This window comes from Diorhabda carinulata, chromosome X (genome assembly GCF_026250575.1).
Source record: "Diorhabda carinulata isolate Delta chromosome X, icDioCari1.1, whole genome shotgun sequence".
In the NCBI taxonomy this organism is placed as follows: domain Eukaryota; kingdom Metazoa; phylum Arthropoda; class Insecta; order Coleoptera; family Chrysomelidae; genus Diorhabda; species Diorhabda carinulata.
In genome coordinates this window covers 58926492-58943083 of record NC_079472.1, presented here as the reverse complement: position 1 = coordinate 58943083, position 16592 = coordinate 58926492, and the positions used below count along the sequence as shown (strand labels likewise).

Here is a 16592-nt window from a genome sequence, read left to right as displayed (position 1 = left end):
CCTGTTGAGATTGTAGTAATATGTGATTCGATTTAAATATTATAATTATTAGAACACAGATCTGCAAGGTGCAATTGCGGCAATTAAAGGAGTTACAAAGCGTAGTTAAATGTTTAAGTCGGCAATTTTTTCAACCTTGAGGAATGAAATTCGTTTGACTATTTTCGAAAAAATCTTTCTACTTCAAAGAAAAAGGTAAGAGGGAGTCTAGTTCAAGGCTACAAAACAAAATACTTAATCAACAGAGACGTACTCATTACCAATTTTGGGTAATTTATTTTATTGGGAAAAATTCCACATGGTTTAGTCTATTTCTTCAAATAAGAGGTGGGGGAGATTGGGAACTTTATTTTCAAAAAATAGCTGTAACTCCGGTTCTGCTAAACCGATTTTTGTATTTTGTATCCAGCAATTCGAAATATATCAAATTAAAGCAATTGTATTAGCAACATGAATGTTAGAGGGAGTTGTTGCATATATTTTAGATATTGTGATTTCTCTTGACAAATTTTAATAGAATTATAAAATTTTGAGTAGATGGGTGATTCCGTTCTAACTGTGATTTTTTGTATTCAAAATTTCAAGATTTTAAAATTTAACTTTTCTAACTTTTTTATGCATATTATTCATCTATTTTACTGTAAAAATAAAACTCTAAGAGGAATTTACTACAACTTCAAAGTATCACGAGCAAGACACAAATTTCGGATTTTGAGTTCCACGGTACTGACTCATTTATCCACGGTACTGACATGGTAACTTAAGATATTAAACAACAAGTGCATCAATTTTCCTCAGTTTGATCATAAACATTAGAATTTATAAGGTAATTAGTTTAAATCATTTGTTACGACAAAAAAAATTAATAATTTATCGGTAAATTCTAGGAATGGACATGACACGGTACTGACATTCAAGTGATGTAGTATAAGTTTTCTTTAAGTGGCAAGTTATATTGTATAAAAATAATGTTTAAATATCTTAAGAATTATTCAATTAACACAAAATTTTTATTAATTGATTATTAATTAATGACTAGTACAAAAAACAATACAGGACATTGAATATCACAGTTATAATGGAATCACCCAGATATTTCAAAAGTGAACTAAATTAACATTAAAATAGCGAAAACTGCATATTCACATCATCTTTCTGTCCCCGAGATATCTTAAGAAACAGCTAGAATTTTTCTTCAACTTGCGAGTGGATATTAAATATGATACACAACGTAAACTCTTGGAAACCTAATAATTTCCATAATAATCTTCTGTTTTATAAAGTTGTATTGGATTTGGATATGCTATCTTGTATATTCAAAAAGTTCTAAATTTTTTTATTTGGATTTTGTAAGCTGTATGTCAGATTATTGATATTGACCGCGATCCATACAATAAATTTCTTTAATTTCTTATTTCTTAGACCTTTTAATATATTAATGCATCTAAATATTTTCGATTTTATCCCTCTTCTGTTTCAAAATTAGTTTTTTAATAATTTTTGGAAGATAAAGTTTGACGTTTCGACTTTATCAAAATATTTTGATAAAGACTTAAAAAAAACTAATTTTGAAACAGAAGAGACCTAAAATCAAGAACATTTAGATGTATTTATATAATATATATTTATAATTTCGTATAATAGTATTTTTCTAAATCTAAATTAATATCTATAAAGGCCACTTTTATACATAATTAAACTCGAATTTATATCTCTGATATTGTTTGAAACTACACCAAAGCTATTTTTCCAAACCAAGACAAAAATAATATATATATAACATAAGCCAACAATTTTCAGTGATTTTCTTCACGAACACATTCGATATATCGACGCTGTTAAGTCAAACTGACATCATGTGTGCAAAAATTGAGCTTTTCAATTTATTTCACTAAAAATTTGTTTCCCGTCTTTATAGTTGGATCAAATTTGTCAGATGGCGTTTGGCCGTAAAGCAATTAGGTGGAAATAGCTATTTTGTGAAAATTACAAAGAATCACAAAGAAAAAATCACCAGTCTTTATTAGGGATTGCAAAATTCTCGGTGGTATATCAATGGAAAACCTATTATCGAACTTCTAAAAGAAAAATCTTGTAGTAATATTTATTTCAAGTCTCTTCTCAATCATACACTACTAATTTTTCATCCATTTTACATTTCTAAACCTTCAAAATAATATTTAAAACATCTAATTTTAGCAAGCTAGAAGGATTAAATATTGAATGGCATTTCTAAATGCCAAACTAAAATGTTCTGTAAAGCTAAATTGAACCAACTGGAAATGTCCAGCACATCATCAAATAATGATTTAAACATTTTACATCGTAACGCACTCTTATTAGAAATATTTGATTCGATTTCCGTGTGCTTGCGAGAAGAACTTGGAGATGTCTTCAAGGCCAACCACTTGTTAACATGCAACATAAATTTGCCAAGCAAAAGTCGATTGTTAGTCTTGTTAATATCAATTTTATTATAGATGAAAGCAAAAAACGTCTACAAAAAATTAGTGAAATATAAGATTTGAAAGAGTCGTTTTTAGCAGAGTCGTTTTTCAACCAAAATTTTGTATTAGAATCTAAAATCGATTATATGTGTCTGATTTTCCAGTGAATTTAAGTAATTTGATTTATATATACTAAAGAAGTTTAGAATGCGATTTTTATAAAAAGAGATCGCCGGTATTGAAATATTAGTTTGTTTTATAACAAAAACAAAAATCTGAGAAATAATTTCCATACATATTTTTAAACTTTACAGAAAGCAATTAAAAAATTGAAATTAATTACCAAGTTCCTTAATTTCTACAAAAAAATTGTGTGAGGTTATAATTTTTTAAACTATATCTTCGAATAATTAACTACCCTTCAAAATGATCATAGATTCATATGAGGAAATGGGATAGGTGGTGAAATCAAATTATCCTTTTGCACGACAATATTAAAATTACAAAAGTTTTAAAATCTGTATTCATGGGTAAAATATGCATTAGGTTAGGTTACGTTTGGTTGGGTTAGGTATGGTAGACTGTGGACGTGAATTGAATAGATGAAATAAGAAAGACAATATTCAAGATTATTGAAAACTTTTACAAAATTAGGAGTTGACTGTATATTATAAACTATTTTGCTCATTTTCATTTTGATTTATCAGGTAATGGACGAGTATTACTTCATATGTTTGAGGAACCCCCAATTTCACTGTCACCACCCAATTTGGCCTTCTGTTAGGCTTATTACATTGATATCTTCTATTTCTATGTTTTTAGTTTACGGTCAGTAAACCAAAATTAAGCAATCCTACTGTGTATGATGTTTGAATTTCAATCATATATATTGGGATGTCTTGATAGAGTTATTTTTAATATATTGACATCACATTTGCTATGTTTCTGTAATGATTGCCCAAGTGCGTGAATCTCGTACATCTGACCGCTGCTAGGCACTTACCGAACGCGTTATTTATTGTTACTTGCTTCTTCATAGACCAGCGGCATTTCGAATCTTCTTTGATGCTCAAAGTATAGATATGTCCGAGTCCGGTTAACGAATTTCGGGCTTGTTTAAGTGGAACAGTTTATTAGTTACAGAGAAAAAAGGCCCATTTATGTGTACAATAGCTTTTCCGCATAGTTTTTTTGCGAGACTAGTAAGAGATATCATAGCAAAGCTTTTGGCTACTCCAAGAATGGGTTTTGAACGTATTGGTTGATTTTTTTCACTTCCAAATACACTTATCTCCATCGTTCTCATCACATAGGGAAGAGCCAGGTCCGTGGATTTGCCAGTCCAATATTGCTATAATGGTCTTTCGACCAACACATTCTTCCAAGTAAAATACTGACGCTGAGGCTGATGAGATGGAATGTAATTTTTTTTTAATTATATAAAATGAGAAACTGTTAACTGGCCAAACTTATGTTTTCCTGCTGACAAGTTTTTATGTCAAACGACGGCATTTACTGATTACTTTCTGTTCCTAGATATCAAAAAATGACTTAGCGAAAAGTTATTTCAGAAAAGTGAAGAGATGCAGTGTAAATACCTCCAAATTGTTTCCTGTGCCTAATTCATATGTTTCAAATTAATAATTATTCAATCCAAATTTTGGGTATATTTCAGTTCTTATTCTTTTGGTTACAGGAAATAGTAAACCACCTCACTCGCACAGTCATGGTCACACAACGATCAAAGATTTAGCAGGAAGTATATTAGGAGATGATAAAAATAAAGACGATGGGGAACTTTGGAATACTGTTGAAGCACAAACAGCGTTTCTCGGTCCAAATCTTTGGGATAAGACTTATGAAACGGACCTTAAGGTAATGATATTTTTTCAATATTATCGATTGTCGAGCAAGAAAAAAGTTGTAGTTTGTAATTTTGGTGCTTCCAGTACGTGGATTTGGATGAATTCTTATCAGAAAATGGCGTATCGATGGACGGATTGGGTACCCATAGTTCTTTAGGTCCCTTAAACAGTTCTCAGTCAGTGCCCAAAAGAGAAAGATCGCCCAGTCCGAGCGATTGTATGAGCCCGGATACCATGAACCCTCCCTCACCTGCCGACTCCAGTAAGTGAAAACCGCATGACTATGAATACTTTTAATAATGAATTATTATTCCAATGATATAATTCCCATCAATAAGTTATTGGTCTGACGACAAATTAAGATTATTAAAAATCGCATATTTATATTTTTCTCTTGTGATACCATCTTTCAAACGACAGCTGTTGAATTTTGAGCTTTCTTCATGAAGATATCATATGGAAGTTTTGCCCTAATGCCTATACCATAAGGATTTCAATGATCAGTCGTATTTCCCGCCTGTTTAAACAGAGCAATTAATGGCAAAATGCTAATTTATGTGTTCCTTAGCTTATCTCATTTCAGATGTTCCATCCATCTCCGTGGATACTGTCTTGAAAGTAGCCTGTTTGAGGATCTGACAGCTGCAGTTTTTGCTACGCCGAAAAGAAATTCTGAGCTTACTGGTACTGGTAGCTCGAGGTTCCCAAAATTATTTTGCAGTGTCTTCAGCAAAGGCCTGTTTCGGCTAAAAAATTCAGCAAAAAGCAATATTTATCTCTTTTAGGACCGTAGGCATTTTTTTGGGCATATTTCGATCAACATACTTTATTTCAAATACCGGACCGTCATCTCCTTTGTTTGAAGAAAAAAACTAGTGAGTCTGATGGAACGATAGGTTTGGATTGGTGTAGTTGTTTTTTCAGTGTTTCAGACTAAGCACTGCTTTCATCTCTCTCCATTGTCTCCAGGAATTTGACCCAGAGTTAGATCATTACCAAATTGGGAATACTATGTGTCTATAGATGTTTGTTGATGTAGACTTGGATAATAATGGATAAACTGATGATTTGTAATAGGAAAAGAACTTAACAGCTTTCCTATATTACTAGTATTGACTTGGGAGAATGAGCATTCAAACATGATTATATATTTTTTTTTAAATTAGTGCCGTTTTTTCTCACCATATTCTCCGGATCTAGTCTCCAGCAACTACTAGTTGTAGCTGTTTTCATTCTCGAAGGAAAATTAAATGAAGAATAAAACGAAATTTGGCTAAAACATTTGTTTTTTGTTCCAGATCGCCGACTTATTGATCGATGTTGTATTTTTATAAAATTATATGTACCAGATGATTGACTTAATTGGTGTTTTTCGAATTTGAACATGTGAAATAGAAGCGCGATATTCCAATTTTTTAAATTAAAATGAATAAGAATCGTTTGGTACAGATATTTTATAAATTAAACTTGTTGAATATTAAAAGTATATCAAATAACTTAGTTTATTTATGGAAGCCTTACTAAAGTTCAGAAAAACCTCTAGACATTGATTAAACAAAAATTACCCGTAGTACAAATGTCTAGAAGCATCATAACGAAACAGAAAGACAAAAATATCATTTCTTTCCATCTTTCCGTTTTTGTTTATTTTGTTTCAGTCATTATTAACTGTAATATTGTACATGTCCTTACTAGATTCGTGTTTCATAATGCACAGAAGAAATTTAGTAAGGCATCAGTGAAATGAAAAGTTTTACAAACACTACAATATTAATGTCTAAAAATACAGATTTTTCTGAAGCTTTATCTATGGCTTCGAGTTGTCGAGACTTCGATCCAAGGAAGAGAGTAATTTCAGATGAGGATCTGAAACCACAACCACTTATCAAAAAGTCCCGGAAACAATTCGTTCCCGATGACCTCAAAGATGACAAATACTGGGCGAGACGGAGGAAGAATAACTTGGCAGCTAAGAGGTCGCGTGACGCCCGTCGGATGAAGGAAAATCAAATCGCACTTCGAGCAGGATACCTAGAAAAAGAGGTTAGTATTGAGAAATTGTCGTGTTCTATACCTACCCCAAAATTAACATGAAGATTTTTCATTTATTATAATTTTCCTCAATGAACAAATAACAGAACATCAAAAAGAAAACTGCCCTGATCCGAAATTGTAGATTCAATTTACTTGAAGTAATCAAGGAATATTAGGTGTCATTTTTTTGGCAATCATTACCTTTGCCCGTTCCAAATCAACTTCGTTCTCAATATTCTCTATAATTGTATCGTTTCTGACCAGATCTAATCTTGACGTTCTATTTGCTTTCCTTATGGCATCCATTTCCATGGTTTCTAGTTTTTTCTACAATTATTCTTTCATTCTCCACGTTTTCGATCCATATACAGTTTTCAATTTTCGTTGTTTTTTTATTCCATTTAGAGGATTCGTTATTGCTCCGTTTATTTTACATTTTAGTTCTGTATCATCTGTCCCTTTGTCAAAAATAACTCCTAGATATTTATAATTCTCACATCTCACTATAATTTCGTTGTTTTTACATCGATTGTATCCTCTCCTATACACAATTACTGTGTCTTTTCTACGTTCATCTGCAATCGCAATTTTCCGTATTCTTTAATTTGCGTGCATGTCTTTTAAGTCATCTTTGTTTTTTTGCACATATTACCTGACCATCTACAAACTAAAAGGTGTACAACCAGGTGTCATCATCGATTTAGATCCCGATTTATTTGCATTCTTTCTTCCAAGTTGTTAAAGCTTTAGAAAAATATATTTTTAAAAGTGCTGAGAGGATGCAGCACTCTTATCTTAAGCAGTTATTGACTGTGAAGAATCCCGATACTCTATTTAGGATTTTTACTGCAGCCTTCATATCTTTATATAAGTTCAATATGACCTTTGTGGTGGTTTTATTAATATTGATATTCAGATGTACTGGTTCATTTCTTTCTGGTATCTTATATATCAATTTCTTTAAACACGTTATCTGTACTGCGCAAATATTTAAAAAAAACTTATTATTTTTGTTTAGAATGTAGGACTTCGCCAAGAATTAGAACGTATGAAGAAAGAAAATTTAATTTTAAAGAACAAATTGTCAAAATATGAAGATGTCTAAGTACCTGAAGGAGTTGGATTTTTCTCCACGTATTTCCTAAGAAGATACAACCGTTGTTCATCCACCAAAACTCGAAAACTACTTACTTCAGTGAAGAATCAACTGTTCTTTAACGAGACAACCAAAACATTTGTATATAAAACATACACATGTAGTCATCATGTAGCTGTTAAGTTTATTACTTGTAGTAGAAATTAATGTTTGTTTCTAGAACATTGTTACCGAATGTATACTTGGCTAAACCATTTTTTTATATTATATAAGTACTTTAAATTTTTTCACAATGATCAAGCAACAATCCCAGTAATAGTATACTATCATTTTTTACGAATATTTTCCTTTGTATAAAATTGACCATTCTATTCAATTGAATATTTGTTAGTTCAGAAACAACCCTGTATTCTCGATCATAGTCTAATCTCAGTAACTTTTCACTTTACTTTACTTTCCACTATTGTGTATTCTTCTAAGAATAAAACAGTTTGTGTTAGTTTCTTCATTAAAAACTCATTAAAATCACCTCACAACAACCGTTTAACATGACGCTTTGTATTAAGTTCTTTTCGACTTCTTTCATATTGTTAAAAAACGTGTTATCTCAAATTATAACAACTTGTTTCACCTAATCTACTCTGTGGTAGTAAACTGTATATTATTAATCAATACACAACTTTTACTTTTGATATAAATTGTCGAGATCTGTTGCTTGGTACTACCATTTCAGTTACCAATCGTTTTTGTCTTTGTATATTTTTTTTTACATTTGATTTTTGTGTTTCTTGCACTGGTTTTTGATCATTAGACATTCTATATTAGAATCGACATTTCGAAAAAAAATATTGATGTTGCCAAGTATTTTTCGACAGAACTATTTTTTTGTTGATTGTTTTTATGTTTATAGAGTCTATTTTTGGTTGAAGTTAATTTAGTAAAATTTGGAAATAATTGTTGAAACACGAAGTATTTAAAAATTCTCCCGAACAATATTTAAGTTAGTATGCTGATTCTAAAACAATGAAACTTGTACCAAAATTGGTGTCATTAGTTTGTTGGTAGTATCGTCAGAAGTGTCATATCGAATGTAATTTAAGTTTAAACATTAATCATACTAGTAGTATCTAATAATAGTATAATTACCTTAAAGACAGCTGTATCACGCATGCTTTAACTCATCAATTCACAATAAACTGAAAAAAGTTTTTCCGTCAACTTGCTGCATTCCTCTCAATAATTGTAGGGGTCTATCAATCACGAAACCCATATTCTTCAATAATTTACTTGATGCAGCTTATTTATACCCTGTTTATTGTATTTATAGCCACTATAAAAACTTCAACAACTTCCAGTCTTATCGAAAAATCTCCTTGCATATTACTTGATTTGATAAATTGCACAATATAGAGGAAGGGCAGGTAACGTAAATTTTATTAACCCCATGTTATTACAAAATATCAGATGAGAAATAATTTTTCTACAAAAAATACATAAAGCTGCAGCTCTATCTTCACTATCACTATCTTTTTTTGCTGTTTTTGCAGCTTTCTTATCGTTTTTTATAACGTCTACGACCTCTACCTTCCTTTCTACAGCATTCTCTTTTGGTTTTTTGTTTTTATTACTTCTTTCAAGAAATTCCTCTCTTTATAGACTGTGGACGTCAGAACTCAGGTTTTTCCTTTTCGATTCAAATTTTGATCACACTATGGAAATAGATTTGCGAGTGGAAAAAAAGAAACATTAGTAGACGTACCTGGTTGAAGCTCAGTAATATTTGTAGTCTGAAGTTTTTCTGGAATCCTTTCTTTTGGAAACACATAATCTTTCGTTTTATTTGTGCCTGGCCGAGGGTAGAAGTTTCTAGACCTGCGAATGGAAAAGATGAAACATTAGTAGACGTACCTGGTTGGAACTCAGTAATATTTGTAGTCTGAAGTTTTTCTGGAATCCTTTCCTTTGGAAATACATAATCTTTCGTTTTATTTGTGCCTGGCCGAGGGTAGAAGTTTCTAGACCTGCGAATGGAAAAGATGAAACATTAGTAGACGTACCTGGTTGAAGCTCAGTAATATTTGTAGTCTGAAGTTTTTCTGGAATCCTTTCTTTTGGAAACACATAATCTTTCGTTTTATTTGTGCCTGGCCGAGGGTAGAAGTTTCTAGACCTGCGAATGGAAAAGATGAAACATTAGTAGACGTACCTGGTTGAAGCTCAGTAATATTTGTAGTCTGAAGTTTTTCTGGAATCCTTTCTTTTGGAAACACATAATCTTTCGTTTTATTTGTGCCTGGCCGAGGGTAGAAGTTTCTAGACCTGCGAATGGAAAAGATGAAACATTAGTAGACGTACCTGGTTGGAACTCAGTAATATTTGTAGTCTGAAGTTTTTCTGGAATACTTTCCTTTGGAAATACACAATCTTTCGTTTTATATGTGGCTGGCCGAGGGTAGAAGTTTCTAGACCTGCGAGTGGAAAAGATGAAACATTTGTTTTAGATGTATCTTGTTGAAGCTCAGTAACGTTTGTAGTCTGAAATTGTTCTGGAATCCTTTCCTTTGGAAATACATAATCTTTCGTTTTATATGTGGCTGGCCGAGGGTAGAAGTTTCTAGACCTGCGAGTGGAAAAGATGAAACATTTGTTTTAGATGTATCTTGTTGAAGCTCAGTAACGTTTGTAGTCTGAAATTGTTCTGGAATCCTTTCCTTTGGAAATACATAATCTTTCGTTTTATATGTGGCTGGCCGAGGGTAGAAGTTTCTAGACCTGCGAGTGGAAAAGATGAAACTTTAGTTTTAAATGTATCTTGTTGAAGCTCAGTAACGTTTGTAGTCTGAAATTGTTCTGGAATCCTTTCCTTTGGAAATACATAATCTTTCGTTTTATATGTGGCTGGCCGAGGGTAGAAGTTTCTAGACCTGCGAGTGGAAAAGATGAAACTTTAGTTTTAAATGTATCTTGTTAAAGCTCAGTAACGTTTGTAGTCTGAAATTGTTCTGGAATCCTTTCCTTTGGAAATACATAATCTTTCGTTTTATATGTGGCTGGCCGAGGGTAGAAGTTTCTAGATCTGCGAGTGGAAAAGATGAAACTTTAGTTTTAAATGTATCTTGTTCAAGCTCAGTAATGTTTGTAGTCTGAAGTTTTTCTGGAATCCTTTCCTTTGGAAATACACAATCTTTCGTTTTATATGTGGCTGGCCGAGGGCAGAAGTTTCTAGACCTGCGAGTGGAAAAGATGAAACATTTGTTTTAGATGTATCTTGTTCAAGCTCAGTAATGTTTGTAGTCTGAAGTTTTTCTGGAATCCTTTCCTTTGGAAATACACAATCTTTCGTTTTATATGTGGCTGGCCGAGGGTAGAAGTTTCTAGATCTGCGAGTGGAAAAGATGAAACTTTAGTTTTAAATGTATCTTGTTCAAGCTCAGTAATGTTTGTAGTCTGAAGTTTTTCTGGAATCCTTTCCTTTGGAAATACACAATCTTTCGTTTTATATGTGGCTGGCCGAGGGTAGAAGTTTCTAGACCTGCGAGTGGAAAAGATGAAACATTTGTTTTAGATGTATCTTGTTCAAGCTCAGTAATGTTTGTAGTCTGAAGTTTTTCTGGAATCCTTTCCTTTGGAAATACACAATCTTTCGTTTTATATGTGGCTGGCCGAGGGTAGAAGTTTCTAGACCTGCGAGTGGAAAAGATGAAACATTTGTTTTAGATGTATCTTGTTCAAGCTCAGTAATGTTTGTAGTCTGAAGTTTTTCTGGAATCCTTTCCTTTGGAAATACACAATCTTTCGTTTTATATGTGGCTGGCCGAGGGTAGAAGTTTCTAGATCTGCGAGTGGAAAAGATGAAACTTTAGTTTTAAATGTATCTTGTTCAAGCTCAGTAATGTTTGTAGTCTGAAGTTTTTCTGGAATCCTTTCCTTTGGAAATACACAATCTTTCGTTTTATATGTGGCTGGCCGAGGGTAGAAGTTTCTAGACCTGCGAGTGGAAAAGATGAAACATTTGTTTTAGATGTATCTTGTTCAAGCTCAGTAATGTTTGTAGTCTGAAGTTTTTCTGGAATCCTTTCCTTTGGAAATACACAATCTTTCGTTTTATATGTGGCTGGCCGAGGGTAGAAGTTTCTAGACCTGCGAGTGGAAAAGATGAAACATTTGTTTTAGATGTATCTTATTGAAGCTCAGTAACGTTTGTAGTCTGAAATTGTTCTGGAATCCTTTCCTTTGGAAATACATAATGTTTCGTTTTATATCTGTCTAGCTGAGGGTAGGAGTGGTTTCCTTTCTGTGTCTATAATCTGAAATTGTTCGTGTGAAGAAGCAGGGTCCTTATTTTTGTAAGAGAGTTCGGAAGCAGTAATTGACATGACTAAATTTTTCTCCGGAGTCCTTTCTATTATTTTAATTGGTTTTGCAGTCGTCGGTGACACAGATTGATCGATATCATTATTATTATTCAATCGAAGTAACTGATGCTCAATTGGGACGTCTTTGTTATTTTGGCCAAGAACATAAATTATTTCCATATGATAATATGTCACCTTAAGCTTAAGACTGTATAAGTCTCGAAGATTACATTAGAAATTACAATCAAGTCGATCTAATGTGATTTACAATTTTGCCACTCACTCCGATTTACCTGCCTTTCCTTTACTTCCGAAGCTTTTCAGAATAAATGAGTTTCCTCAACTGAGAGTTGTTAGAATATCCATTCAATTGATTTTTTTACATAAATCATTTGCTCAAAAGTCTCTCAATTTCATAAGTTGCTGCTATTCTGCACTTTTTTATTTCTAATACTTGAAGTCTGCCAACTCCTACTTTTGATTTAGTGTTTCTACTAACTTCCTTTTAATCCAGAAGTGTCATCATGATATCAGAATCAGACGCAACTCAATTATAAATTAGGACGGGGATTTGTTCAATTAAATATATGGAATATAACTGACTTAGTTGTTTCGAGGATTATTTCTGATTCCGATCTAGTAGTATTTCTAAGTAACATAGTAAAGTTGTAGTATGCTCACAAATGTGCAGTGATAGAAGCGGTAGCACTTTTTTAGCTACTTATTTTCTATTTATAGAGAAACTAATAACGAACATCTTACAGAATAATAACAAGAGAAACAACAATAAAACCTACCTTATATAATATTGTATATTGTTCGTTGTTGGATATTGTTATAAAGTTCGCAAAAAGTGAGTTATAATATTAAAAAGATATGATATTTCAGATCTCGTGGAATACATGTTATTTATTAGATCTTTAAATGAAGTGCTAACTTTGGAAATATCAATTAAAGAGCTATCAATTGTTAATTTATTGTATTTGTTTTTACCATCGACACCCTTATACGCTCTCTCTAGTCTTAATTATTGACTATTTTCCCGCGCACCTTCACTTTTATACTCAACACCGACGACAATAGATTATGAAGCATTTTGAACGTCGGAGTAACTAATAACAAATGGAAAAACACAAAAAATAATGCACAATCTTTAAAAGAGGTTATGTGACAATTTTTAAGTCATTGAATTTTTCAGCGGAACGTTTTAACCAATTTACATTCAAGTAAAATAAAAATGTCGATAGTAAGATTTGGTGAAACATCACAAGAATACCAAGAAAATCATGGCTTAGAGCGTCAAATGAGGTCATGTGGTATAATTTAGACTGGAGCGATATCTCAAATTAATGCAGCGTTAAATATAAGAGCGTCAAGTTTCAAAACGCTTAAAAAAAGCACTAAAACATACCTCTATCAATATATGGTTTTTTCCATAATTGTTTGATTAAATTTTCGTCTTAAATTGGCGATTTATTCTAAAGGATGAATATATATTGTATCGTTAAAGTTATTTATTAAATATTCACCTCGTAGTTAATTATACTTTTCAAAACATTAGTAAACACCAGATAATGTAGATTCAGGTTTTTTGCTATAATATCCGATTTAGAAAGCTAAACAATGTTTAATGCTAAAGCTGAATTAATTTATAATGTCAAAATGTCAAAATTATACCATGTTACCTCAATTGAAGCTCTAAGATAGCGTCAAGCGCTAACATGAAATTACACCTTTAGAATTTGTGTTATAGAATTAAGAACTAGAATGTGGAAGCAGATTGATTAGCTATAAGCTCGACTCTTCATCAACACCATCTTGAGAATCAATTGAATATCTTGTTAACGAAATTACAAATACCTCCAATTATGTTAATAAACTGTTATTTATTTCATAATTCTGAAAATGCAGATGCCATCAGATAATTATTAATGCACGCACACTTGAGGAGGACTATTTTATTGAATGAATGCAATACGAGATGTGGCTATAAAATAACGAAAAGATATTTGATTTTGATATTAAGTAAATTTAATTATCATTACTTTTAATATATACCCTTACTCTATCCCTACATCGCTTCATGCTAATCTTCTATTGTTCGAAACAGCGCTGGTCCTTCAGGACGCTCGCTGCTTTTTCTTTCCCAGCTTCAACATACTCCTTTCAATGCAGATTTGATTCGTCACACGTTATTATCGTTTCTAATAAGTTTGAGACATTTCCAATCGCTTTTAAAGTGTCGATACAGATAATTTTACGAGCTTCTTTTTAATGTGAGGATTTTAGACACCAGTTTTGCACAAACTTATCGCATGTAAAAATTTTCATGTAAAATTTGCAGCACACATTCTTATCAATTCCCATAGATTCAAAAATCGCCCGAATACTTAGCCGACTTTCAGATCTAATGAGATTACCGACTTTTTCGATATTATCATTCGTTTTTGACGTGGAAAGGCGACCCAAACGTAAATCATCTTCAACATCTCGGTCATTTTGAAAATGTTTAAAAACGTTCATAGTCATATAGTTGTTTCAATAAATTATAAGTTTCTGTTACAGTTTTATGTGGCTTGATGATATGTCCAATATATATTCAAAATTATACCTCACTAATGAAGACTACCAAAATGAATCTAATACCAGCTACTATTTCCAAAGTTCTTTTTAATTTTATTTTAGGACAAAATATCATTTTGAGCGATTAAATATTTTCGTACCCCAGTTACCATATTTATAATTGATATCTCGCTTTTTATGAACATGTAATTTTTGATATTCATTTTTCACTACAAGATTATTTAAATGTTAGATAAGTATCGACTGCAGTGATAGATTTATTTTTTGATGTATTAGTTTGATGATGCATAGATTATGGCCTGTTTTTATTTTTTGTTAAGTGTCTGTAGAAAAGTAGATAATATATACTTTTAGAATGAAACTTATATTATTTTGTAGTGAAACCATTGTTGTTAATGTTGATATTACAAACGTGAGTAACGTTATTTCTGAAATTTCTTTTAAAAATACCCATTGTTCATATATTGTTTTATAAAATTAAAAAATTATATATAATTAAATATTATACAATTATATTTTGAGTTTGTTGTACTCGCTACAATTTGATTAGTTACAGTTCGATAATCAAATTTAACATGGTTTAAAATTAAGAGGTTATGTTTTTCATTATAATTATCCAAATTTCAAATTAGACTTCATAAAACTTGTCTCCAATCTTAACTGATTTATAAAACAAAATTAAACTTTCCTGCTCTTAGTTCCAAAAACTATTTTCATTCACTTATCATCTGTCCTTAACAACAATCATTTACATATTTCTTTTTTAAAATTTCAAACTATCTAATAGTGCTAAGAAACTGAACTAAATAAAGTTATTGCCTGTTTTCTCTGGTTTATTATAGGTGTTACCACAGATGCATAAAAAGCATTTCTTTCATGCCAATATCATAAATCTACATTTTCAAGATTTGTATTTATAAGAATTTTTGCATTAACCAAAAAAGTATTTTTAATAAGAATTTCCGAAAAAACGTTTATTTGTTTAAGACGTAATGAGGTTGATTTACGAATATAAAGATGGTTGTCAGTGATTTCACACAGTGATATATGTGTTACAAATATATGATGTTACCATATAATATTAAGAAATGTCAAGATCACAAGAACACCTGCAGAAATACTACTGCTTCACTGAAAATATATTTGCAGGTTTATGTTGAAACAACATATTTGTAATGTCTTGAAAAAGTCACCTTGATTTCGAAAAAAGAACGTCTCAGTTAGTATGGTATCAATTTAGGAAAATCGATTCTATTTAATAACTTCTAACACTAATCGTCAATTGAAAGTAAGTTAACGTATAGTTTTATCGACCCCTTTATACTTTTTCTAATAATTTCAACATTATTTCATAATAAATACCGTAAAATTGTGGCTTATTTTAAATCTTTTCCATCAAGTTTTCCAATTTGATTTGTTATTATTATATATAGGTGAAGTGGTGACTTTTTCAAAATAGCGATTTATCTGCAATTTTCAGCAGTGCAGTATCAGATTCTTGATTGAGTAAAATATCGAGAACTGCCTTAAAGGCATGCCTTATAAACTTTGAATTTCTAACTTTTATATTTGTTGAAAATATTAAACTGCTGCGGTGTTTTTATTGAGGCTGAATTTATGTTCAGTGATGGAAAAATTTTTACATATTTACAAAATGTTACTGTTGAATATACATTATATTTATGAATATAATTTTACATTAAAAATGTATGTGAAGGCCTCAATGTTAACCATTTTGAAAAATATTTTGAATTTTATAGGATGGCGCAGTTTTTTTGCATATACACAAGTGATGCATATTTAGTAGGATGAATTCTTGTGTAGATGATATAACAAATAATTTTAAACCTGTAATTGCTATTGTGAGCATTAAATGATAAAACAATCTGTTTTCTTTTTTTTTTTAGTTGTAATTAAAATGAAATTTCACTGTTTTTGAACCAACTTCATCAACAGTCTTTATTATTATTATTATTATTATTAGGTATAACCTATTGTTGAGGAATCCCGACTCTACAGTTATTTTTGTAACGGCTGTCTGTGAAAACAGCGGTTTTTCGTTCTGAGCGGTTGGCGGCCCTGTTTATGACATTCAGTGCTGTTATCTTTTATTTTACTTCATATATTCCTTTTCACTTGAATTTAAATCGTTTTATCGAGTAATAAAAACGCTGTAATACCTGATGCCAGCTACACAGAAACTGAACTGTCT

At 31.4% G+C, this 16592-nt stretch overlaps 1 protein-coding gene across 5 annotated transcripts in view; it reads left to right on the top strand.

Moving 5' to 3' along the window:
• The window catches only part of LOC130901983 (hepatic leukemia factor), a 132801-nt gene extending 116534 nt beyond the window's left edge, over positions 1–16267 (top strand). For 3 of the 5 annotated variants that reach the window (XM_057813738.1, XM_057813735.1, XM_057813734.1), the window contains exons 2-5: positions 4144–4322; positions 4397–4574; positions 6102–6355; positions 7365–16267. In XM_057813738.1, the coding sequence (XP_057669721.1) occupies positions 4144–4322; positions 4397–4574; positions 6102–6355; positions 7365–7451 (698 nt within the window). In that variant the 3' untranslated portion in view covers positions 7452–16267. The remainder of the gene's footprint in view (positions 1–4143; positions 4323–4396; positions 4575–6101; positions 6356–7364) is intronic. The other 2 variants (XM_057813737.1, XM_057813736.1) reach the window with 1 other exon arrangement.
• Positions 16268–16592: the final 325 nt, after the last annotated feature.